The sequence below is a fragment of the Pleuronectes platessa genome, chromosome 16 (assembly GCF_947347685.1).
Source record: "Pleuronectes platessa chromosome 16, fPlePla1.1, whole genome shotgun sequence".
In the NCBI taxonomy this organism is placed as follows: Eukaryota; Metazoa; Chordata; class Actinopteri; order Pleuronectiformes; family Pleuronectidae; genus Pleuronectes; species Pleuronectes platessa.
In genome coordinates this window covers 17,081,959-17,106,418 of record NC_070641.1, presented here as the reverse complement: position 1 = coordinate 17,106,418, position 24,460 = coordinate 17,081,959, and the positions used below count along the sequence as shown (strand labels likewise).

General features: G+C 42.8%; 1 protein-coding gene across 5 annotated transcripts; it reads right to left on the bottom strand.

Moving 5' to 3' along the window:
• Positions 1–407: 407 nt before the first annotated feature.
• On the bottom strand, positions 408–22,008 carry arhgap17b (Rho GTPase activating protein 17b). 5 transcript variants are annotated; one of them, XM_053442906.1, is made up of 21 exons: positions 21,692–22,008; positions 17,504–17,543; positions 11,645–11,749; positions 11,015–11,091; positions 10,598–10,709; positions 10,336–10,412; positions 10,022–10,124; positions 9,651–9,719; positions 9,460–9,541; positions 8,330–8,457; positions 7,180–7,291; positions 7,021–7,102; positions 6,769–6,849; positions 6,236–6,349; positions 6,027–6,118; positions 5,239–5,377; positions 4,146–4,433; positions 3,507–3,628; positions 3,025–3,432; positions 2,286–2,325; positions 1,571–1,708 (listed from the first exon to the last, which is right to left on the bottom strand). In XM_053442906.1, exons 1-20 carry the CDS (start codon positions 21,742–21,744, stop codon positions 2,318–2,320), a joined length of 2,292 nt encoding a protein of 763 aa, XP_053298881.1. In that variant the 5' UTR covers positions 21,745–22,008; the 3' UTR covers positions 1,571–1,708; positions 2,286–2,317. The 5 variants fall into 5 exon arrangements, with proteins under 5 accessions (XP_053298880.1, XP_053298884.1, XP_053298881.1 ...); XM_053442907.1 differs by having other exon boundaries at positions 1,587–1,708; positions 2,280–2,325; XM_053442908.1 differs by having other exon boundaries at positions 1,608–1,708; positions 2,290–2,325.
• Between the last annotated feature and the right edge of the window lie 2,452 nt (positions 22,009–24,460).

The following is a 24,460-nucleotide window of genomic DNA, read 5'->3' as shown; positions in this document are numbered from 1 at the left end:
ATGTGAAACATGGACCCTGTTTATTTGAAAGAATCCGGATCAGGGGGTGGATCCAGGACTTTTTACCCTTTTCTTTACAATTGGGAGATATGCTGCTTTTTTACGTTTTCACATATTTCTGAGGGGAACAATTCTTCTTGATAAAAACAGATCTGGCACATTTAGGGAACTGATATCTATGAGTGTGTGAAATTAGGTGCAGCTGGATTGAATAAAAAGGGACGTCAGTGGTCTGTGGCTTCTAGTCTGTAAATCAAACGATATGACTTTTTTTTTTTTTTTTTATTCTTTGTGACATACATGAAGAAGTAATGTAAAGATCTTTTATGACTTTATAGCTGAAAATCGAAACATAGCTGGTAATATGAATGAATTAATTTAGTGTTGGCCAAAAAGAAAAGACTGTAAAATGTTGAAAATCTTTTATTATTAAGAGTAATGATGCAACATATGCGGGAAAAAACCAAACATAAAAATGCTGAGAGGAAAAAAACATAATCAAAGATCTCACAAATACCACAACCGGGTACAGATTGTCAGCTGCAGTAGAAAATTATACACAAAGAAGATTTTGAATTATTTGGCTGCATTTGGTCGAAGCTTCCAGCTCGAGTGGGAGTGATCACTTACCATCTATGTTATAAAAATCTAATTCTTTGAATAATCTTTTTTCCCTTTTCACAATAAAGGTTAATCTTTGAGCTTTTTTGAGCTTGGTAAATTAAGTCAGCTGAAATAATAATAAAACAGAATCATACATTTTACCAAACTGGATCACTAATAAGAGTACTTCCTGTGGAGAGGACACTGCTGGAAGACGACTGCGTTTTTTAATATTGCACTCTTGCCAAAAATATTTGGTCATTAACAACCTTAATACAAACCAAGCAACTCGTTCGGCCCCCTCGTGATCTCTTTGGTCATTTTATATGTGTGTGACCAAAGTTCTCAGCTGAATGTCGCATTTAGCCTGAAAATGTCTTGTTTTTTAAGGATAAATAGATCAGCAGTGGGCGGCTAACCCTCACAGAGCTGTGCTGCTGAATAAAGAAAGTAGGCTACTCGTCTTTGGGTCTATGTGGTCAAACCTGGTGCTAAAACCAACAGCAGGATTTGAAATAGAAGCAAGGGACGAGCAAAAGCTTGGAATGCTTCACCATCACTCTTTGAGCTCAGCTGCTACAGTAAATTGCTGAGGTTATACGTTTTAAGTCCCATTAGCCTTCTGTGTAACGAGGCCCTGCCGTCCAATCTCAAAATACTCTGCAGTGCATCGAGCAGAAAGAGTCCAACGTGAAGTCTTATGTGGAAAGTGATCAACGAGGGGATTGCGGTTTAAGCCAACACTGTAATAAGATGAGGTTTCAGTTTTGAGTCAGTATAATGTGAGGAAAGACAGCCTTTTTTTGTTTTCTCTGCGAGTTGGAGCGTGCAGAGCTTGAGCCGACTGATGGTGGGTGGGGCGTGGGGGGGGGTTACCTATCTGATATGTGATTCTATACATTCAAACCGGAAGAAGGCGTTCGACGACAGTGGTCCCTCTCATTTTGTTGTATTCACAGAGAGGTGCTCTCTGACTCGATGCTAGGGTCTGCGTTTGGGGCTGGGCTGGAGGCGGGCTCTTGACCTGCAGAGCTGTCCTCCTGTTGGTCCACAATCACCTCAGGGATGAGGGCTCGTCCAATCCCCTTAAGAACAAGGCCGCCGTCTGTACAGGACAGTTACGGGGGGGGGGGACCAGTCAGCAAACAGATCAGTTGAGACCAAACTTAACCATAACCACACAGTGTTTCAATCATGCCACCTTTATACACTTAGTGAGACACCAAGGATTGCTCCCATTATTTAAGACAGTCAATTTTGCACATTTGGTCCTAGTTCAGTAACATGTTTAGAGGTGAGGCAGGAATGAGAGAGCGTATCCTTGGTGTGTTCAGCTTAAACGTTTCTTTGATCATCTGTACAACAGCACACGCTTGGTTTCTACGTTTGTTTAGTTTGTTTAGTTGCACGTGACAGAAAACTCTTAGCAGGCAGAAGCCAGCCAACCTCAGCAGTGAGAGATGGTGTCAGAATCATAAGCATGTTAGTGTCGTTGGACAGCGGGGGTTAAAGTGCAAGACAAATCCATACTAGTATACATAAAATATGTATACAGTATGTGTGTAGTTACACACTGAAGGGAGCGAACGGCTGCATTGTTCGTCTCCCCACAAACACACAGACACATGCAGTGGACACACAAGCAAGGCCCGTGCATCAGCCCGTCACAGCCTTACCATTACCTGCCTCGCAAAGCTCATCTCAGGCTGCCAGCTCAGACATCTGCAATAGATCACGTCATCTGAATGTCATGCTTCAGATCACCACAGGTCACATGTAGTGTGTGAGGCTTGTGCAGAAAAGTGAAACCAAACGCCAGAGAGCTAAAAACACAGACATGCTCCGAGAGGACGCAGAGCAAACACCACCACTCGATGCTGAATGTAACCATTGTTATTTCTTACTTTGCAGAAGATCTCCATAAAAAAACATGATGGTGGGATTATAAAGTATGAAAAACTACTCAGTAGTCAATTAGTTGCAGCTACAACATTAAAATTGCTCTTAAACCTAAACACAATAACGATGGAATGTAATTGTGTAAAAATAATAATACATAGCGTATTTATTGCTGAGAAACATACATTAAAGAATGATTTTAAGTATTTTTGAATACTTCATTCATTCTTAAATTGATACTCTTAACTCTGGTGCACCACAAAGTGACCAGACCCAAGATCCTGCTCTACTTGGAGCTAGATGAGTTTCCACTGGAAAAACTTGATCATACAATAAATGTTTTATGCTCAAACACACACACACACACACACACACACAGACTCACATAGAGAGAGAACGCATTCTTCGACAATATTGCTGCTACAGTTGACATAAGCTGATAAACTTGCTTGTGATCCCTGATACTATTAATGACTACAACACTAAACTGGATTAATGAGAAACAAGGGACAAACTGTTTACCTGTTATGACTTTGGAGGCGGAGCTGAAGAGGTCATTTCCATCGTCACTGGCTGCAGGTTGTGGGGGCGGCGGCATGTGGGGGCGTGGTCGTGGCTTCGGAGCTGGCCTAGATGGGCGGGGGAGAGAGTGGTGGGAATACAGCTGATTGGAGACGGGCCCATCGTGGGGTGGAGTGCCGGGCGGGGTGGGAGTGCTAGGCGGAGAGGGCTCTGACTCCACGTGGGCCTGGTGGGGTTGCGGCGGCTGCGGGGGCGGGTGGCTCGGGGCGTGGATTGGGCTGTCTTTGCTGGAGTGGCGCCGGGGTGTGATGGGCGGGTAATGAGTGGAGCCGGGCGTCTGGGTGCTGCCGGGCTGGAAGGCGAAGGGGCTGGCCTGTTTGGGCGGGGCTGGGGCCTGCTTCTTGGTTCCTTTAAAGAAAAACAATAATTATTACATGATATAAAAATATTAATGGTATGACAAATACTGCTCATTCTCTCACCTCTGCGGCTCAAGTGTGGACTCGGCCCCCTAGACCCACCCTGAGAGTAGGGGGATCCTACTGCAAGGTGGACTGAGCCATTCCTCTGAGGAGGGGGAGTGGACATGAGTTCACGTGCCGGGCTGCAAGAAAATACAATAAATCTCCATTATAATTTCCATTCAAAGGCTTCAAATTACATTAGGAGTCATTCATGAGAAATGACTCAACAACAATATAAAGTGTAGGGAAGAGAATGCTAGATCAGAAAATAAGTTTGTTGGAAAGACTGAACAAAGGTTTGATAACGCGTCGCATGCAAATTCAGACAACACCAAAAAATGCAGGCAGGAAGAACGGCAAGTCAATTTAAAACAGAAGACGAGTTTGGAGTGGAGGATAAGAGACGTCTGTAGACAGAGCAGGAAGGACTTTCATTATTCTGCTTTTGCTAAAATGAAGCCAAATTTAAAGCTGAGGCCATTGCAGATGTTGTTAACATATGATTATATATATTTTACGGTTTCCATTATGGGAGCTGTAAACTCAAATCAAACACATGACAAACAAAGGAGGGGGGAGGGGGGGTAGAGCTTCGGAATGGCTGATTGGCTGCGAGCAGGCGGTGGAGTATTGTTGGTACCTCAGCTCGCTCCTTACCTGCTCTCCTCTGCGCTGAGCTGGGTTACAACCTGCGGCTGCACTGCAGCTACCTGGACCCCACCAGCCAGACCACCACCACCAACACCAGCACTGCCAGCTCCACTCAAGCCAGGCTGCTCAGCCTCTACAGCCGCGGACGGAGCCTCGGTCTGGGGCTCAGGCTGGGCGGGACCCCCGGCTTCCAGAGGGGGCAGTGGGGGTTGGAAGGTGGGTGAGGTTGGCTGCGGCTGCTTTCTATTTACAGCGTTGGATCTACGTGCCGTGGGCTCCGGTTTGTTAACAGTGCTAGGGAGGGGGGAGAGGGGAGAGAGTTCAGGAGGGCAGACCACACGCCATCAGACAGCAGAAGACCGAGGGACAGAGAACCAGCGAGAGAGAGAGAGAGAAAGAGAGAGAGGTGGTGCCAGAGACAGAGACGGACGCAACTTCCTGAGATCGATGAAACCCGAAAGAAGAACCCCCCCAAAAAAAGACTAAAAAGCGCGTGACAGTGACCTTTGTTTAGAGGAACTGCTTTGAGCTGCGATGTCACTGCAGGGACAGAGGAGACAGATGCCGCACCGTACAAACAAAATGCAACAGAGGAAGCCCACACAAAACATAAAACCAGCAACCTACAGTGAGACCGGGGCTTTAATTGGAAATAAGAGAGACAACACAAGAGTACACAAGAGTAACACAAGCGGATTTTAACTCCAGACAAAGTGGTGTCCAACAATAAGGAAAAACGTTTCATGAGAACTGCGTCTTCATCATGTTCTGTACAGACCTTGAGGAAAACAAATCGATTAGCTCGAAATCAGCTGAACAATAACAGAAGTTATGTTGTGTAAGAATCACAATGAACATCATTCCCTTCTTTCTTCGATCAGTAAATGGATAAACGGGAGCTACATTGGACTATGGCACAGCTTTGAAGTCTGGCATGGGCAGATCTTCGGTGGGTGTCTCAGTGACTGTGATGGACTCGTCGGCCACTACATAGAGGGCCGACACAGCCGGGCCCCGCGACTCCTGCCTGCTCACGGTCTTGGGGCGTGACGGGAGGGTGAGGGGCAGGCTGAGGCTGAGGTGGGGGCGAGACAGGTACCTGTCTTTACGGGGAGTGTGACTGTCCCCGTCCTGCCCCACTTGGCTGCCGGGGCGTTTCCTTTCCAGGCTGGGTTCGGGGTCTGGGGTGGCCGGGTGGGTGGGCAAGGCAAACATGCCCGACACATTGAAGTCCACCTCTGATGAGGAAGAAACAAAAACAGATGATGAAGATTACATTGATGAAATGACCTTCTAATACCTGTGGTAGACTGCAGGAATTATTCTACTGTTTGTTATCTTTAGCCGTGCTAGCTATGAACTCTGGTCCAGATATTTATATCTTTGTCAGAATAACTGCGATAACTCTGATGCTACCTATAGCGCCATCAACAGGTCAAATTTTGAAGATTGATTTTTTTTTTGTTATACAGAGAAGACAAATATAAAAATTAAACTGCCCCAAAATATATCAAATCTGAGTTTATACTTTTAATTAGTTGATAATATTTAATTAAGTGATATTTTAAATGCAGGACTTTTCTATGTAATGTTTTTTTCCTACAGTGTTGTATGTTACTTCAAACTGACGTCTTCAGGAGTATAATCATGTTTTTTAAATTTTACATGGTTTCCATAAGAATAAAAGCAACAGGACATTTTCTTAGAGAGTATGTGACTTGTATTTTTAAGCTCACAATGGTTGAGGAAAATGTTCTGCTGTATCTGCCCTTAATAAAAAAATTAAATGCATTGTCTTTGTTTGTGCTGTGTTCAACAGGAATACATCACCACTGGACACTGCAGATAGGTGTTACTAGTTACACAATGATAGAACAGATGTTTTACCATCAGGGAAGAACCAATCAGCATGCTGGATAATGGGCTCAATGATGGCGACGACATGGAGAGATGTAGCCGCTGCCATCTCTGCCAGCGTCCTGAATGCACATTCACACACAGACAAGGAAAGAAGAGCAAGGTCAGTTAGCTCCATCAACATCGGCTTCACTTTGTTCTCAGCAAAGGGAGGTGAACAGTGTGTGACTTTGTTTTACCCCTCTGCCTTCGCCCAGAGCAGATTGGGTCCCAGGACGATGGCAATGTTGCTGGGTGACATTTTATTAACGTCGCTGTCCTGAGCCAGTTTGGCAAGAAACTTCACCAGATACCTGCAACAGAGACCACTGCTGTAAAACCTCCAGGAAACACATTTACTGTATCACTTGTCTGGTCCTGATCTCTAGCATCAGAACCGTACAGTGCTCTAATGAGATGAGGCATTCAAGTCTGAATCACTGTGTATAAAAGATGGACGACATCACAGCGCCCCAAAAATGAAGCCAAAGCGCCTCAATTGCCACCTGCTGGCTTACTGCAGTATAGGTCATAAACCTCACCAGTCAATATGAAAGGACCAAACTCAAAAGTCCAAGTACACGTTAACAAAGTTTTTCTCAAAGAAGGTTTCTGTTATTTTAGGTACCTCTTACCACATTTTGTTTTGTTACAATAGCGTGTATTGCATCATTTGAAGGTTCTTATACATCATATGTGAAAAAGATAAGAAAATAACTGAATGTCTTCTCACCTGAGGTTGGCTTTGTGAGTCTTTGGCAAGTGGTCACATGTCACCCACAGGGCCTGAAGCCTCTTGTCAGAGTCCGACACACTGAAACCACACACACACAAACGCGATTTAAAATTCCTTGTTACATAACCAGCAGCCTTTCTAAAGCAGCCTGTGAGCACACGCTGCTTCAGGTATGTGACTACTGCTTATTAGCACAGACTTGAGTTTGTTTTGCAGGATATTAAAAATGAGTTGTGCGCGTTGTCTTACTTGGAGGCCTGTAACCACTCGTCGTACAGGCCAAACGTCATTAGAGGTTCAGGAAGTTCCCTGAGGTAGGACTTCAGAGCTCCTGTGTGTGAAGAGGAGGGCGATGAGATATTGACCTGAACCAGAGGGGGCCACTTTATGTTGGATTTGAGGTCGTACCTGCGACAGCGTGAGGATCAGAGTAAAATTCCTCCAGCTGCGAAGTGGAACAGTCTAACGCTGCTTTGAGCTTCTTCAGCTTCGAAGCTCCGGCAGCTATTCTGAAGAGTCCCTGCAATGATGACAAGAGGACAAAATGACTGGATTATGCTTTTCCCTCCTGAGGTGATGTTTCCAGCCTAAAATTAAAGAGGTGTGTTTGCTCTGATATCTAGAAAGGTGAAGGTAATGCATGGGGTAGGTAACATCTTCCTGGTGTTATTTGTAAGCATAATGTAAATCAAGTGATCTGGGAGAAAACTTGACTTCTGCACATCCTCTTGGCTCCGTTTCCAGCTTTAGGGAAATCTGGCTCATTAGGGAAGACTTGAGCCAATCACAGGGCAGTTCAGAGATAGAACGCTCTTCCTATTGGCTGTCGTAGTAAGCAGCTGCACCTGCACGGCCCTTATGTGAAAGGCCGGCCCTGACTTAAAGGAGTTAAATCCTATAGGAAAGGTCACTGTTACGGCATTGGCAACAACTTCCAAAGCAACCTAAACAAAGGGAGACTGAATTACCGAAAGAAGAGTCTAAAGAGAGTTGGACAATAAACACAATAAAACACCCGTGGGCTCTATGATGCCCGTATGAAACTTAGTTTTGAACAACAACTATTTTTCAAGGAAACTCACCTACTGCAGCTTTAAATAACTGAGAAAGAGGAATAGTTTCTTTCTGCCAACAGAGAAGCAGCTCTTTCAGGATGAGTATCAGACAGATACACAGCACGAGCTTTGTTTCCGTTTATAAACTCGTCTTAGATTGTCCTCCTTGGGGAGTCTAGTGGTTCGGTTACATTTAGAGAGTGTAAGAGTGAACATGGTAATGGATAACAGATGCCTGTCTGCACACACACACATACAAATGGTGCTTATTCCTGACGCCCAAAGCCTTGCTGACCACAAGTTGGCCACAGATGTTTCCAGACTGTAGGCTCCATCATCTCGCCAGAGCAGTTCACATGACCCACGTTTCCTTCCAGCTCTGACAGAGTGACAGTTTTTTCTGACAGTTTTCTAGGGACAAGTCCACGTCCAACTTTTGGTCAATTAACCATCAACTTTGTCCCAGTTTACCGAAGTTCCTCTCTCCGTGATTCAAGCCGTACCTCCTCCTTCATGCCAGTTTCCAGCAGCATCATGACGCAGGCCTCAAGCGGCAGAGCGATCTCCCGGTTGCTCCTCTTCAGGTGCTCCTCCAGGGCCGTACCAAACGCTGGCTTCTCCATCCAGGAGTCTGGGTGAGACATAAACCGTCAGGGTCTTTACATTAAATCGGATTGTTTGACAGTTTTCCCCCGTCTAAGTCTTTATTAAGCACATTCATACTTTTTTATGTAAAAAGCCAAGTGGAGCCCTGGTTCTGCCTTTGAAAAAAAGCTTCTGCTTCTGATAAATGAAGGCAGCGTTTATGTCACACATATAAATAGACAAATCATTTATATTATATCTTCATTTTAATTGAACAAAGATTCTTTCATTCCCGACAGGATCCCTCACAGTGTTTATGTGGCCATGTGATAATTGGAAATAAAAACTAAACCCTTTGATGTGTTTTACTTGAAAACTGATCCACACACTTTTAACAATTTCTCATGATTATAAATGAATATTTCAGTCACAGTGAGCTCATCACGCATTAACTACTCTCCCCTGTTTGGGCAGCAGAGACAGTCTGACCTCCCTTTAACTTTATCTTATCTGCAGCACAAGAGAAAAGTTTGTTCATAAACAAAAACACTAAATCAGTAAGAAAATCTTAATTAATGACCGTACTTTTTTTATAATATATCCGTAGCCTCACTTTAACAACTGCAAATGATTTCTCGTGTTTCTTTTCTGTTCTACTAATGTGATCATACTGTTTACATTTGAACTTGCTGAACATCACTTTTGTCTGTTGTTATAACCACATTAACCCGCAGGTTTATAAACACTGACAATGTTGCTTGTAAATTAACGACTCCTCCTCAATCACATGAACTCACTCGTAGCTAAATAAGAAAACCCAGAGTTAACAGAGCCCGTTGACAACCTGCTCTATTACGCAGGTTATCCCGACTGATATTAGGCTCAGTAAAGCCAGATAACTACAATATACAGTATCCTGTATGTATGTTTAACTAGCTTCGTTGTACAGTCCTCAGGACAGTCAACATAGTTTGCATCTATTTAACTGAATTAAGCTATAATAATTATGTATTTAAATAAATGAAATGTTTTCATGTCTAATGCTCACCTTGCTGTATTTGGATTGTTGGTATAGCTGCTTCCAGAGCTGCCAGAGACCTCTTGTGGTAGTCGGCCTGGGTCTGTAATAACTGGTTTACACAAACAAACATAAACACAAGTCACATGGATAAATTATAGTGTAGCAGGCATTGAGATGTAATCTTCTTATACAGATTTTCATATTTGCATCACACTCACCAGGACGTAGTAGCGTGCATACTCTCCCTCTTTGGAAGCAAAGTTGTACATGTCAGCAGAGAGCTGGTCCTGTGGATGACAGGACGGCAACCTTAAACTTTCTGCCCTGGAATATTTTCAGTAACCCAGGTGAACTCCAGATGAAGAAGCAATGAGCTGTAATTACATGTTGGCCTGATAATGTGCACAGTTTGTTATTGTTCCTCTCCTGCTACAAAGGCCTCCTTTGTTCAGCCTGTTCTATTATACTAACCTGATGAAGAGGCCCTGTCTGGAATGTACAGTTAAAACATGCTTGCATTCAATACTACATATACTGCCAACCTGAACAACAAATATGTTACGTAGAAAGTCCGATTTTTTTTTCTTACCTTGCATATTTCTACTTTATTTAGAGCCTCGTCCATCTCGTCTTTTAGAGAATCGGTTTTAGCTGCCATGGCCTGGTTGTTGGACTTTGCTGCCTGGTACCACCTGAAGGCCAAGACATTATTTAGACACTATTCACATGAGCTTATTTTATTTGACGGTTTTTTCCTTTCTCACTGTGCTAACATTTTTACATAAATACGTATCACATTTCCTAAAGATGTAAAAAGAAATACAGTAATTTACTTAACACAAAATAAATCCAAATAAAGACTTGGTCCATCACTAAATACTAAATGTACATTAACAGTTGAACCTTGTCCTGGCCGAGTCATAGTCCAGAACCAGCTTGGCTAGTTGTTTCCTCTGTTTCAGTATGTTGGGAATCTCCACCTGTGACAGTGAGAACATCGAGCGTTTCGTCAGGATGAATCGTGCACGACGGTAACTTGACGTACAGTCTCACTTAATATCTCAGCAATTTGTCTTATAATATAAAGTCGGGTTATAAAGTGAGTTTTAAAGTAAAGTAAGGTAACGTTGTATCATGGCGGGGTTGAAACAGTCAGTGTCTTTACCTCTGCCACCTGGTTGAGCGGATCCAGGATGTCTCTCTCGAGCTGCACTTCATGCTGCATCAGTTCAGTGGCCAACCTGCTCTCTGCCTCCCCGCACACGTCCATCATCTTGCTGTTCACACAGACACACAGGTACGGACACACAAATTAAACATGCAAAAGGCCAAAACGTGTTTAACTTAGGGAATGCATAGAGGTAGGGACCTCATGTGCAATATATCCAAGTACAGAAAGTAAACAAAACGTTCCAAGAAAACACAGATTAACACTTAAATGTTATTATGAATGAAAACAAGAATCACTGGAGGTAAAATAGGGTAGAACTTAATATTTAAGTGAAATGCTGTGAGCTGTTCAAAAGCTGCCCAAAAAGGTTTGTCATTCAATAAAATCCTGTGGTTGCATTTCCCATCTCACCCAATCAGACTCTCGTCTCCCAGCTGAACGCCTCCCTCCTGCATGGCCTGTGACAGTGTCGTCAGGGGAAGCTTTTTCTGCAAATAGAACATAAACGTTTCGTTTGTCTAAATTCTTCATTTCACATCCATTTCAACCGCTCATGTTTCAGTTCTCATGCATTTTCATCACATTCATGTTTTGTCACACCTCTCATAAACTAATAATCCAAACATAAACAAAAGATCCACATGTGGAGCTTAAGCAAATACACAATGTACCGTGTGTGTGTGTGTGTGTGTGTGTGTGTGTGTGTGTGTGTGTATGTGTGTGTTGTTTCCAGTGAAGTTGGCAGGAGTCAACTGCTGAATATTTTTCTCATGAGTCCTGCACATATTTGTGTTTTATAAGCGATGCTATGTGCTCATAGCACAAGATAGCAGGTCCACCCTAATCTGATAATGGTGTGACAGTGATTCATCCTTAATTAATTTCTCTATGAGTGACATGGTGCATTAGCATCTCTCTGTGTGGCCCCGAAAGAAAATGAAAAGGTTTTATAAGGTCTTAATTTGTAGCGTGTTGCCAACATGCAGAGATGAGTTTATTTGAGTGTCTCCAAAGAGGGAAGAGAAATCGAGCACTTCTTACATGTCTCTTCTCGGTGTCTGTGCCGAGTTGACCCTGCAGACAGGACACCAGCCTCTTGTGCGTGTTGTGCGACACCAGACGCACCAACTCCATCCGCCTCTCGATCTTCACATGAAGAAAAAAACAACAAATGCAATGTCATTAAAGTCAGAACAGAACAAACAGGCCCCCTGTGAGAAGAGTGCAGGCGTCACATTTACAGCAGCGTGAAGGTTACGTGTTGTGGATTTTCCTGCTGAACAGAAACACTCCAGATGAGGGCTACAGATCCAAACACAGATACTGCACCAGAGCACAGCCATCTCCAAACTTTATATCCAGTTTACGTTTGAGAGATGACGGATGACGTCACCGCCATTTGTTCAGCTCCGTCCTGCAGCATCCAGTGCTACACACACAGCAGATAAATAACACAGACTGATGGTTTGGGGTCTTCACTGAGAATAGAGAAAGCTTTTGTGTTTTAACACATGAAAACTCTGAGCTCAGACACTTTTGAGTAACAGAGATTTGTTACAGGCGGATCAACTTCATGAGCAGGTATTTTAAGGACCTGATAGAGCTGCTGTTTCAAACCCTTATCTCCATTAATCCTCGTACATTACGGTGTATTTCCAGAGCTCATTTTCTCAGAGTATAACACGGTCTCAGGGAGATTCACTCAAGTTCATTTCAGCAGTTTCAACAGTGATTCTACTTTCTCTCTCCTGATAAACTCAGCTAAAGGCTTGCTGTGGCGCCAAGAATTGAGCGAACGTCCAGCTGGGATTGAATGAATGAACAGAAACAGTTGATTTTACAGTAAATAATGTGGCTCGGTCACATCTGGTTTCTACCAAACACACTGAATAAGGTCAGGATCGAGCCCAATGCTGATCTCACTCATTGGAGAACTCCTGCTTCCCTGCGTTCCTGAAATACTTTGTCCTTCAGTTTGTATTTTATAAATCACTTCAATGATTTCATAGCTTGATTTGTTTCATTCCGTTATATCACAAACATTATATTTATGGGTAAAATAACCACAAAAAAATACAAACGATACAAATCAAAGTCAAGGATTTGTGAGCTTGCCACAGTGGCCTGATATAATGAGAGATATTAAACTACCAAAGCATGAACCGTGTGGTAAAGTCTCTGAAGGTCTGATGCTTTACATCATCGTATTACTCATCCCTATACAAACCACCATCATTTGAGAGATTTTCACGTTAAAACTTTCCATCTGGGATTCAGCGCTGACGTCAGAGTGTCCTTGAATGCCCCGCCAGTGAGAGCCTTCACATCAGATTCCTGCATCGCTGTTTTAACGCTCATATAAAGTTTACTGATAGAAAATAAGTCTCAAATTTCAAGACTCTTGTTAAATGAATATACCTAGAATTACAGCCCTGTGGTTGTCTGCCTTCGCTAACCAGTGCAAGGACACATCTATATTTCCAGACTCATATGAGATTGACCTTTGAATTCTCATAAGTTCATCCTTGAGTCCAAATGACAACTGATCAGAATTAAAATAAATTCCCTAAATGGCAGTCGTGAGATATCATGTTCAAGATGCCAAAAACATGTCCTCCACCTTGACCAACAAAATCCAATCTAATTAACGTTTGTGTCAAATTTGAAAGGAGACATTCTTAAGATTCCGTTTAGAAACAGTCACAGTGACCTTGACTCAAGGTGTTCCTGAGATATCGTGTTCAGTAGAATGGGACGGACAGGCAGAGGACAACCCCTCATACATATTGCCTCCGGGTACTGGCTGTCGCTGACTCAGGCATAAAAACACGCTGGTGTCGTTCTTAAAACAAAACCATCATGAATAAATTGTTTCATATCCTTCACTTGGAAAATCCTCTGCAGTATTTCCAAAACCAGAGAGAATTTGAACAAGGCGACATGAATTGAGTCTTCTATTTGGAACTGAAGTTAAAACTCTTGTTCTTGCAGCACCGGGGACATTTTGATTTAGCACCAAGGGTATCTCATCTAAGTATCTACTTCCTCTTCCTGTTTCACTATAAACAACAGCGTCCAGTTGTGCCACTACATCTGACCGCCCTTCATATAGTGTCTGATCGTCATCTTTCTCTTTTACTTTCATCCTCACTAATTTGCGGCTCTCTTTACGTCACATCAGGCTCCCGCTCCCTCACTCGCACACGTTTCCTCCTCCCTCTCTCCTGGGGCCCCGCCAGACCGCAGCTGGAGCTGGCCTCTTTGCCTGGATCCAATGGATTCGCTCACCATTGAGCTGATCCCCGGCTCTGATTAGTGCAGCACAGTATAGTTCTATCTGGTGGTGGCTCGATTGGATCCAGACTTCCAATGCTCAGTGCCAGGAAGGAAAGAAAGGGGAGTGAGTGGCTGCAGTGTGGGCGGTGATACACTTGGTGATCGCATTGTCTGTGCCGACGGAAACTTTTCTTTCATTATACACAAGAAACACCCTCGGGACCCTCAACAAATTTTCAAAATATTAAGTCTGCTTTAGACAATTTACTTTTGAAAAAGTCTCAAAGTTTAAACTTCCTTCTCGCCGTAACTTCTACTACTCCGATAAAGTTGTTAAGATGTACTGGGATAGAGGTAATCATGACAAATAATCGTGTTAAACCTCCATGAGACTAAATCCGAAAGTCAATTAAGGGAACAAACTCTTCTACACACACAGAAAAACAACCTGATAAGTTGAAGTCATGAAGCTCCCGGATCAGAGCCACACACACACACACACACACACACACACACACACACACACACACACACACACACACACACACACACACACACACACACACACTTAAACGATTGACAGGAAAGAGACAATCCCTTCCTCCCACGTCTCTGTAATGTAGCTGACCAAAGGTTTACAGTGCAGTAACTGCGATCACCTTTTTTTTTTTTTCCAGTCAGCAATGAGAGCAGTGAAGAGAGTGAGCTGACGACCTCTGACCTACCACAGCAGAAAATGTGGAACGCTTAGTGAGTCACAGAGGAACCGGGGGGGTGGATTCAGTTTTGTTTTCTGGCTTCGAGCTGCTTTTGTTGCCTGGACAGTGTGGAAAACCGATAGGCTGGTGGACTGCAGCGGTGCCGCCAGGGATTTAGGTTCCCCATGAAAAGAGTTACCACAGGCCAGGCTGTGAAAATACATGTATGCTATAAACTAGATGAAACCTCTCTGAGAACTGTCCATATTTTACAGTCTGAGTGGAACTTTAGGGGCAGACGTCTCTTTAGTGTCTGATAAAGAGGCACAAAGCAGGATTCAAATGTGTCAGAGGGTAACGTCATCTACTGACCAGCACCACAGAACTTTATTAGAGAAGAGTTGTCTGTTGTCATTATAACACACCTACACTTAGAAGATATCAGCCTATTGGGGTCAGAGGTCAGGGTTATTGATCCACAAATAATATTTACGAATATTTACCTCCAACGAGGAGGTAACATTTTCATGTTCGCTTGTTTGTCTGTTGGCAAGATTACGCAGAAACTACAGAGCTACTTATCTTGTACCTTGTAGGTACAGGCCAAGAAAGAAACAATTTTTTTCTAGAAAAAATTTACAGATTTCTTTATGAAAACAATTAGGCTTATATACAGGACTCATTGTGTGATTTGGTGATGATGGGTTGGATCCAAGGGGACTGTTGACAAATGGCGGATGTAGCTCCACTTTAATCTAACATAAAATTTGCAGAGCACAACAATGTTTGAAAACAGAATATCTGACTGGAAAAGGTCGAACCCTGGGAAAACTGACCCTGTAAAAATGCTGTTGATGTGAAAAAACCTCCCAACTAGACTGTAATCTTTATTAAATAGACAAGCCAGTGTATGAGGCCTCTGTTTGGCTTTAAGAGCTGTGTAACCAACAAATACCTGTTTTACATACAGTATCAGATATGGGTTTGTGTGAGTAACCACAACAGTAACAGTCTATCATGTCTCCTAAGTGGAAATACTGAGATAGGTGGCCTGTTTCAGCCTGACTCTCTCCAACATGAGGTCAGGCAGGCAGCAATTCAATCCCGTCTGACAGCAGTTCTCCCACTGAGGGCAGGACGTGTCCAAACAAGATAAACGCCTCAGCCGGTGCAAAGGATTGTGGAAAAATGGAAAAAGAAAAGACGACTACGACACCACAGAAGTGTCAGATTTCATGCTGGACAGTTCCGGAGAAGGGGGATGTGGGGAGGGGGGAAAGTAAAAACTTTTCTTTTCTCTGCTCATGTTTGGATTGTCTATGAATAAGTAAACTAACATCTTACAGAAACTGACAGCAGCTTGTTTACTGATTGACTATATCACGTCTTTTTCAGTGTGATTTCTTAAAAGCTGCAGACTCTGACTGGCAACACGGAGCCAAAGTTGTTATGCCAAAAGACATCCAAGCCACTTGCACCACGCTGACGGCCTGACAATCACATTCCTGACTGAGGAATGTCTACCGCAGCACAAAGCTCCTGTCGTTCAGGACAAGGACCAAAGATGAGAGCATTCTCAGGAAGGGTTGGGTCAGTTATCGCTCGGCGCTGTGAGGACGGTGATATGTGGCTAAACTTAACTATTTCCACTGTTATAGCTAAAATCTTGCTATAGACTGTTCATACAGATCACAGCATGTTTTTTAAACTACATGTATGTATCCATACCGGATTATAAATACTTGTATTTGTCACTTGTTGTGTGTCACTGCGTGTGAACCACATGGGGTCCAGAGTTCATTACTGCCCATCATAAAACTTTGACTCACAGAACTGTTGAAAGTTTTGTTTTTACTTCACTCTTCTCTCCACACACACACACACACACACACACACACACACACACACACACACACACACACACACACACACACACACACACACACACACACACACACACACACACACACACACACACACACACACACACACACACACACACGACAACAGAACATAGCCAGGTTTTTGCCTTGAGTGGAAAACCATGAGGCACTTCTCCTCCAGTGCCAAACCTCTGAGCTGGCGAGTCATTGCTGAATGAAAGACTCCCCACTGCTGTAGCTGTAATTCTAACAGTTGTACTCCAAGACTGCAGAGCGACCTGGCGTCAACAAGCCGCTCAGGCACGATGGCTTCACCAGGGCCTCTGAGGAGAAGTAGTAAGTCCTGTGATAACTTCCGCATTTCGCTCTTTCTGTAAGCGACATCTAAAATAGCCCTTCATACACTGGTTCTAAAATAATGTGGGTTAGGCGGTGAACAGGACCTAACACCCTTCATGGGGAGCAGATAATAAACCACAGAGTCAAATTAACCTTTACACATTGTGTGTCAGAGACTGCAGACACATCCGAGGCTGAGAGGGGAGCAACAGTATGGTCACAGGTTACTTAGATAAGACTTTCAAAAAACTATGGTGGGGCACTGAAAATTCTTACTCATGACTGTTTTAGGCACACCCTGTGCATGTGGAGCGTTTTCAAGGTATAGCTCTTTGTATTTTATTTATTTAACTGCATTCCTTTAAATATGTAAACAAATCTGCGTTACAAATAACAGGCGGAGCCCTTTCCAAAGAAAAGTTAACTAAATATAACAAAGAAAGGAATTCCACTGACTAAATCATTCATTTGCTAATCATTTTATAGATGGACCATGTTTGTACAGTATGACACATCCAAATGTAGTTAAACACGGTTACTGTAGTCTCCCATAAAACAAGATGATGTGTATTGTTCTGCTCAATAACCAAATATAGTCCTACACGACTGGAACCAGCAAATAATTCAAAAGCTTTTTTGAAAACGATAAAAAATATAGCTTTAAGAATAATATAAATAATCATAAATAAGAATGATATATTCACCTGTAGGAGGTCATCACTCAGCACCTCAGTTTTCTCAGCCCTGTTGAGAGAAACACAAATATGAGGACAAAAATAAAAGACACTTTTTTCTCATGTTCACTGTTAGCTTTTGACAACTAAAACACATTAACATGAGGTCATTATGACATTGACCTTTGACCTGTAGGCACCAAAATCAAAAATCAGTTCATCTTGGAGTGAAAGTTTGCTCCAAATTCGTAGACATTCCCTCCACCAGATCTCAAGATATCACGTTCAAGAAAGACAAACATACTTTGTGAAGCCCTGGTGACCTTGACCTTTGACCTTGATGTACAGCGACAACCCGGAAACATAAAAACGCACCTTCTACATACAGAGATAAGACACGATACCATAAACACCTCCACAATATTATGCAATTCAAGGATATGAGTTGAATGACACGCCTGTTAAATGCCAAGAATTCAATTCAGTCCAATAAACTTTTATGTACCCCCTTTAAATAACTAAAGAATATATATAGACTGAATATGGAAACTTTAATTTGGCAGAAGATGTGCATTTATGTTTACCCTTGCTCACTTTTCTGTACTGGTGAAACAAAAGGCAGCAAAGTGAAGTATAGTGATCCATTGAGGTTATAGTTTCACCCCTGTCTTTCACAAAAACAACTGAATGGTTTATTACGAAACTTGCTGGAAGGATGTGGCATATTTAGGGTTCTATGAGTGTGTGAAATTCGGGGCAGCTTGATTGAATTTTAAGTGAATTAAGAGGTATGCGTTCTGCTGAGTGCCATTCTAGTTCTTTTATTCTATTTAAACTAAACAAGGCCTAGCTTGTTGTAGAGAAATAGCTGATGTGCAGAACAGTCCATCCAGCCCAACCTGTCTGCAGTTTGCACTGTGTGTGCCTGCAGCAAGATTACACAAGGCACCATATTCCTAAATACACAACTAAATGTTATCACTTGAAATACTTCAGATGAGTATTAAGTCATATCACGCGTTCTGAATTAACGCACATACATATTCGACACCCAGGCACAAAACAGATTCCTCTACCGTGTCCGAAAACACACTTCCTGTTGTGTCGTGTGCACCTGGTTTGTTATGGCAACAGGGGCCAGGTGTGTGCGTTTGTGTGAAGGAGGTCGGGTGTTGCCAAGTGTCTTGTGGATCTGAAAATCCCCCAAACACACACCTCACATTGTAGCAGAGTCTGCGGAAAGTAGGACACTGTGCACAAAATGCCAAAATCCCCTCCGTCACATCTGGAATAAGATAAAGATTCACTTCTTCATATGTGTCTTCTTGCTCCCATCACAGCTCATTCCAGATTTCAATGTCAGAAAATAATCACTGCTTTTTGTTTCTTGGCTTGAATCTCGCTGAGCTAGCGAGCTCCTCACTGACCCTGTTGATGTCGAGCATAATCCAGCAACCACACACCACCGTGCACACGTATAGCATCTCCGCACACAGATCCCCGAGGACCTCTTCCCTCGCTCGACCGTGCAGAGCAGACGCACACTATAGATTTAAATCTCGCAGGGATCAATTAGCCCTCTCCCACACAAGAGTTATTACCTAATACAGCTGGAAGACTCAGAAATGAGATCCTTGCATGTTACACCCACCAGTAACACGCTTACCTCACCGCCTGAAATATCCTCACTGATCATTGAAAATCCCTTCGGCTGCACTCTGCTGTCCCGAGCCTGAAGCACGAGTAGAGATTTTAATTGTACAATCGAGGTGAACTTCCGGAAGCACCAATATCGCTGCAACACACCCAACACTAAACTGGGCTTCAAAGCAGAGCGGCCACCATCTCCTCAGGGAAAGAGACATGAGCACCTAAAGGACTCTGAGACTGTGAGAAACAAGATTCTCCGGTCTGATAAAAGTTTGAAATGTTTGGCCTCAATTCTGAGCCTCCTGCCTGGCTGCTCTCCCCATATTGCTAAGTTCGGCTGGGGTGCCGGCTCTATAAAGAGTCCTGGTCATTCCAAACTTCTTCCTTTGAGAATTACAGAGGCCGCTGTGCTCTCAGGAACCTTCAGTGCAGCAGCAACTCTCAGCCTTCCTCATGCACAGGGTTCCAGTGTCAACAATTAGTAACACGTAACCTTGATGTGAGTCATAATCAGACTTTAACATGTAAATGGGAATTGGAATGTCTGATTCAGAGTTAGGAGGCGGAGGTGCAGTTTATGACGGTGTTGGATACGATCTGCAGCCAGAGCACCTACACACACAATCATCCACATGATCCCATTACACATTACAGGCTACACAGCCTCGCCATCTTAAGATTCCTATCAATATTCAATTTGCATTGATTTTCCCGTAGCACAGCTTGGCTCTGGCCAGCAGCTACTGCTCTAAGAATAGACTTTCACAATGCTGGAGTCCAGACCCTGAACGAGAACAACACAGAAAGCTGGAGCAGAACAGTAACTGTGCAAACGTACTATATTCTGTTAGGTTTATGGACTTGTGTTGGGAAATGAATAAACCTAAACCCCTTATATATATTCATATAATATAACAATATCTATTATATGGGGTTTCGTTGCCTGTTTCCTCCGCAAATCCAAATTTTGTGAAACTTTGTCAAAGTAAGTAAATCTGTACAACGACCGTTACCCTGCTGTCTCACCACACACGGGAACTACATGCAAATTAAAAGGGCTTCCTCTTTTTGAAAAAGAAAACAACACTGTGGGGCCGTGTGATGTCCCCAGCCCCCCGCCCCCGCCAAGCGTAGAAATGCTTATGCCACAAAAAGCCTCAGAGTCTGGCTCTTCCGGTGCCAAGAAGAGAAGCACATCAACACGAACTGTAGTGCGGGGGACAAAGTCACTGGTTTGGGAACTTGATAAAAAGTCATTGTAGTTTCTGAAGTAGGGAGAAGCTTATATGAGATGTAATCTAAGTTTAACTTGGCTTCTTTGGGCCTCTGGAGGGTTTAAAACTTTCATAGAAACAAACTTTTTAGGGGAAAATTTGTTTATACTGGAACATCTCTACTTCAATCCACTTTTTACTGATCATTGTTCTCCTCCACCATTTACTTTCAAACTCCCACTTTCTGCTCTGCTACTCATGCAGACCAGCAAAAGGCATCAGAGGATTTCTGGCATGTTAAACTAATCCACAGTGGGTGTGAGCCCGGGAACACTCGTACTTCTCAGTCCTCCAGCTGTCAGTCTGCTCACAGGAGTTTTACTGCTCTCTCACGACATATGGGAGGAATGTATACGAGGAGTCCTGGGCCTGTGCCTGCAGGGTGTTGGTTGGAGAGTCATTTTAAAGAGACATAACTTCTGCAGACACGATTAATGCCGTAATAACTGGAGACATCATCCCAGTGGTAGCTGCTGATGCAAAGTGGGAGAGGAGAGGGAGGTGGTATATAGATAGTGTGTGTGCATGTGTTTCTGTGTTAATGTTGTCTTGGTAAAATGGTTCGCTGGTAATCGAGTGTTCGTCATTAAAGAAAAGTTTCAAAACAAAGAGGAAGAGATAAAAGAAATAATGATTCAAAAGTTCTCGCGATAATTGTCGGTATCGTCTGATATTAAATCGTTTTTTATCGTATATAACTTCCCTGAAAACATGTTTGCACCATGGCAAACAGGTCCCATACCTTGCATCTTCATTTGTTATAAAAATTCCAAAGGTGTTTAGTTTGTCCAGTTTGGGCTACTGTAAAAAACATGGTGGCCTCCGTAAAGAGGGCCCACTCCCTGTAAATATGAAGTATTTAGATATAAAAGGGCCCGTTCTAGGGTAAAGAAAACAACAACTTGTACACTTTAGATGAAACACACTAGTGGAAACATCACTAGGATTCTTTTATATTCAATTTCTGCCAATAGATCCCTTTCACCTCAACCTTACACACTGGACCTTTAACAGTCAAAGCAGAACTTCTGAGGTCACGTAAGAATTGCACAGGTTTATTTTCAACTGCAAAATGTTACTTTTCTTTTGTGTTTCGAAAAACTTGGCCCAGCCCTTCAGACACCGCCCACACCAGGAGGGCGGGTGGTAATGGAGGGCAACATACACACATACACACACACAAACACACACAGACAAACTCACACAGTTTTCACAAATTCACAACTTCAGTGCTGCTTCAATATAAATAATACAAACATAAGCAACTTGTGACTTTAACTTGCAGGACTCTCACCTTCCCACAGTCTGGTTGGCGAGTTGCTTCATGCGATTGAACTGTTTCTTCATGGCGATACTTTCCTCTCGTTTCCTCCAAGGTGCGTAAAAAGTGCGCTGCGCCTGTCGATCATCCACAGAGGTGCGTTACGTCTCAGCCATGGTGGCGGACCAGCTCTTGCGCTCAGTGAGTTCCCCTCTGGTCGGGAGTTAGAAGCGCCTGTGACGAGCTCCGGGTTCCATATCTCCAGATTTCAGCCCTGTGCTCCGGTGCCTGGCCTGTGCGCTGCCACTGTGGTGGAAAGAAGGAAGTGCCTTCACTTCCCCACTGTACCGAGCAGGCTGACATGTGATACCTCAGCTCCAGAGAGAGGGGGGGGGAGCTTTGAGTCAGCTACTGGTCCGTCTCGGTCACAGCAAAGTCTGATTAGTGTTTTACAGTGAGAATAACTAGTTTAAGATGTCAAATAAATGAAGGAAGTCATTATATGGAAACGTACTTTTCAGTAAACTTTAAATGCAAACTAGTAAACAAACTAATAAAAGTGTTTGATTCACATCAGAGCCAATAAACGAAACTTCACCATCAGCTGCTTTCTAGAAAACTGCTCTCAAACTGCTTTGAACTCTCACCACTGCTCTGACGGTCTCAGGTAATGAAACTCAAACTGACTGGAGACCAGTTTGACCCTGAGCAGAAACACTTTCGTTCCATATTATCTGCTGCCACCTGGTGGCTACTTCTCTGGCATGACATATAATATAATATAAATAATATAATCAATCAATCAATCAATTTTTTAATGTATAGCCCATATTCACAAAACACAATGATAAGATATAATATATTATTATTCATTGTGTATATTTATCTATCTATCTATCTATCTATCTATCAATCTATCAGATTACACTGCAAGAAAAGACAATAGATTAAAATTACCATATCTTAGATTCATGTCACCGAGGTAGAAGTAAATGGGATTTTTTTGTATTTTTCTCTTGTGCCTGGTTAACAGTTTTTCTTCAGTGGACTTTGTCGTAGTGTTTATGATTCAAGCTCATAATGTCTGCAGATATTCCACCAAGCGTCTCAGACAAAGGTCGCTCTCCAGCCCTATGGAGTATCTCAATATTACATCATGTATACATTTCAATGGTATTTCTGACTGAGTAGCTTTTATGTGTTTGGACCTGTGAGCCCTGTTTGTCATGAGACTGGTGGGGACTGTGATCTCAAAAGATGGAGCGTTGTGTATGTGTGTGCGCGAGTGTGCGCGAGTGTGTGTGTGTGTTTGTATGAGTGTGTGTGTTTGTGTTCATTCAAGTGTACATAGAGCAACTTTTGAACCTTCCCTTGAGATACTTTAACTCTGGTTGGATGATGTTAAAGAACAACCAGTGGCACGGTTTCGCATCTGTGATTTGCAAGCAGCTGTGCAGTCAAGTGGAAACACACGACCTGGCCTAGATTTCACCAATGCCTCAGTATGCATTTGTGTAGATACACTCAGCAACTCCAATGGGTCCCAGTAGGCCTTGTCGAAGAAGTAATCAAAAGCTCTGATAGTTCGAGACATGCAATGCTGCTTTTCTTTTTTGTGTGGGTCACTTTTAGAGGTTGTGTTATTGTTTGAGATTCCCAAAGCCATAAAATAACTCCCTGAGCAGTCCTCAGTGATATCTATACCACGCAGCATTATTTTGTTGTTGTGTTTTCAATGGGTGGTGAATTAAAGCAGAATTTGCTATTACTCAACATTATTTGCATGTGCACAACACAACCGGGTCTCACCATTTGAAATAATGGAAAGGGTCGGTGTCAAGATAATTTGTTTGAAATAAAAAATTTCTGATTTTCTTTAAGCTTCCAATTTTCCATATCACCCTCAACATTTCTGTATTATTCAGGTTATACTGCAAAATGAATCTCAGGTTTTCCTTTTCTGCCCCACAAGGCAAATCAAACAATCCAATAAAAACAGCCAACAATCAAAAGACTGAAGATTGTTTTTGTGTAGTAAAGATCTAAATATTACATATATAATAAAACATTAAAACATATGATAAATAACATATATCCACTCAGTGGGACGATGTGTGCTGGAATGGCAAGAGCCTGGTTTAAAAGCTAAATCTGGTTCATCTCCTTCTCTGCTTGTTTTCTTTGTATAATCTATAATCAGCTTGTCGGCGATCATTCATTAGTAAGTTTAATCTGCCAGATCGTGAAAGTATGCAATTCAACTCAAGTTATCTTCCCTCTCAATTAGAAACCAGGTCCAGACTTTGCTCTTGGGTAAACACTCAGCATTTCAGGCTCGAATCCTTATCCAGAGCCAGGCTAATATTTTCTTAACAGCTGAAAACACCATAAGGTTTTATTATCTGAGGATTATCAGACTAATCAAGATATATGACTTTCATTCCTAACTTCTGCATCTAGCCATCGACAATCATTGACCTACTTTATCTTCCTTTGACCCTTCCATTGAAAACTATGAAAAAGTCAAAATCGCCAGTGTGATATACTGGGTTTCAATCACTGACAGAAATTGTTGATTTTTAAACTCATTTACCAGCTTGGCAGCAAATGCAGGAAGTGTTTACCTGAGCCAGTGCAGTGTTAAGCTATGATGAGAGAGAGAGAGAGAGAGAGAGAGAGAGAGAGAGAGAGTGTCTGTGAGGTCAAAGGAGGAACAGACTCAGACTCAGACTGTCACAGGTGAGGTCAGCGGAGTCGGTTTTACCCCGTCAGCTCTCAGCACCACAACCTCACTGAAGACTC